At 52.8% G+C, this 913-nt stretch overlaps 1 protein-coding gene across 1 annotated transcript in view; it reads right to left on the bottom strand.

Annotated features, from left to right (window-relative positions):
• Positions 1-907, bottom strand: part of SLC4A5 (solute carrier family 4 (sodium bicarbonate cotransporter), member 5) — a gene marked incomplete at both ends in the record, with an annotated part of 7,096 nt that extends 6,189 nt beyond the window's left edge. The window contains 2 exons of the mRNA XM_010180145.1: positions 351-555; positions 778-907. Of these exons, the coding sequence (XP_010178447.1) occupies positions 351-555; positions 778-907 (335 nt within the window). The remainder of the gene's footprint in view (positions 1-350; positions 556-777) is intronic.
• Positions 908-913: the final 6 nt, after the last annotated feature.

The following is a 913-nucleotide window of genomic DNA, read 5'->3' as shown; positions in this document are numbered from 1 at the left end:
ACCACCCAATGCTGTTGACCACCACCCAATGTCATTGACCACCACCCAATGCTGTTGACCACCACCTAATGTCATTGACCACCACCCAATGTTGTTGACCACCACCCAATGTTGTTGACCACCACCCAATGCCATTGACCACAACCCAACACCATTGACCACCACCCAACACCGTTGACCATCTCAGCAGCCATCTCCTTGGCTTCCAGCTCCCAAAGACCCCCCTACCCTTAAATCCACCGGTAGCAGTGCTTTTGGGATCTTTCTCATTGCATAAAATAGTCGGATGCACCAAATGATTGGGTCTCCCCCTTTCCTTCTGAGATCTTCCTCCCCCTAGACTTCTTCACTGAAGACTCAAGGATGCGACCAGGCCCAGGTTGGACCCCAAGGACTCACTCGTGTTGGAGGAGACGGATTTTCCAATGTCGGCCAAGGACCGGTGGATTGGCTTCTTGGTTTGATGCCGGTGCTTCCTGAGGAGCACGTAGCTGATCTTCTCCCGCAGCTCCGGCTTGAGCAGGCCGTCCTCGATCTGCTTCTCAATGACATCGTCTGCAAGCACCAAACAAGAGACGTTCACACATTGCCCCACTGCAAACCCTCCCAAAAAGCTCAAGACAAGGCTCATTGAACCACGTTGACGACTCTCAACTCCTGTCTTTGCTTAATTCCCATGCAAGCTGGTTTATGCAGCAAACAAATGCATTTCAATCTGTTCCCACCACTGTAGGACTTGGGGAAAATCCACCTGAAATCACCGATACCTGCTCGTACCTATGATTTGGGGCAAAGAGTAGCCATCCAGGTCCAGGAGCACCGTCCCCGTCTGTAGACACGTCCGCAGCTCAAAGAGGCTGTGCAAGGACAACGTGGACACGTGGGGCTTGCTCCACCTCTCGCCACCTTCCTC

This window comes from Mesitornis unicolor, unplaced genomic scaffold (assembly GCF_000695765.1).
Source record: "Mesitornis unicolor isolate BGI_N332 unplaced genomic scaffold, ASM69576v1 scaffold32812, whole genome shotgun sequence".
NCBI classification, from domain to species: domain Eukaryota; kingdom Metazoa; phylum Chordata; class Aves; order Mesitornithiformes; family Mesitornithidae; genus Mesitornis; species Mesitornis unicolor.
Note: the sequence above shows the minus strand (reverse complement) of the source record. Positions and strands in the feature narration are given on the sequence as shown.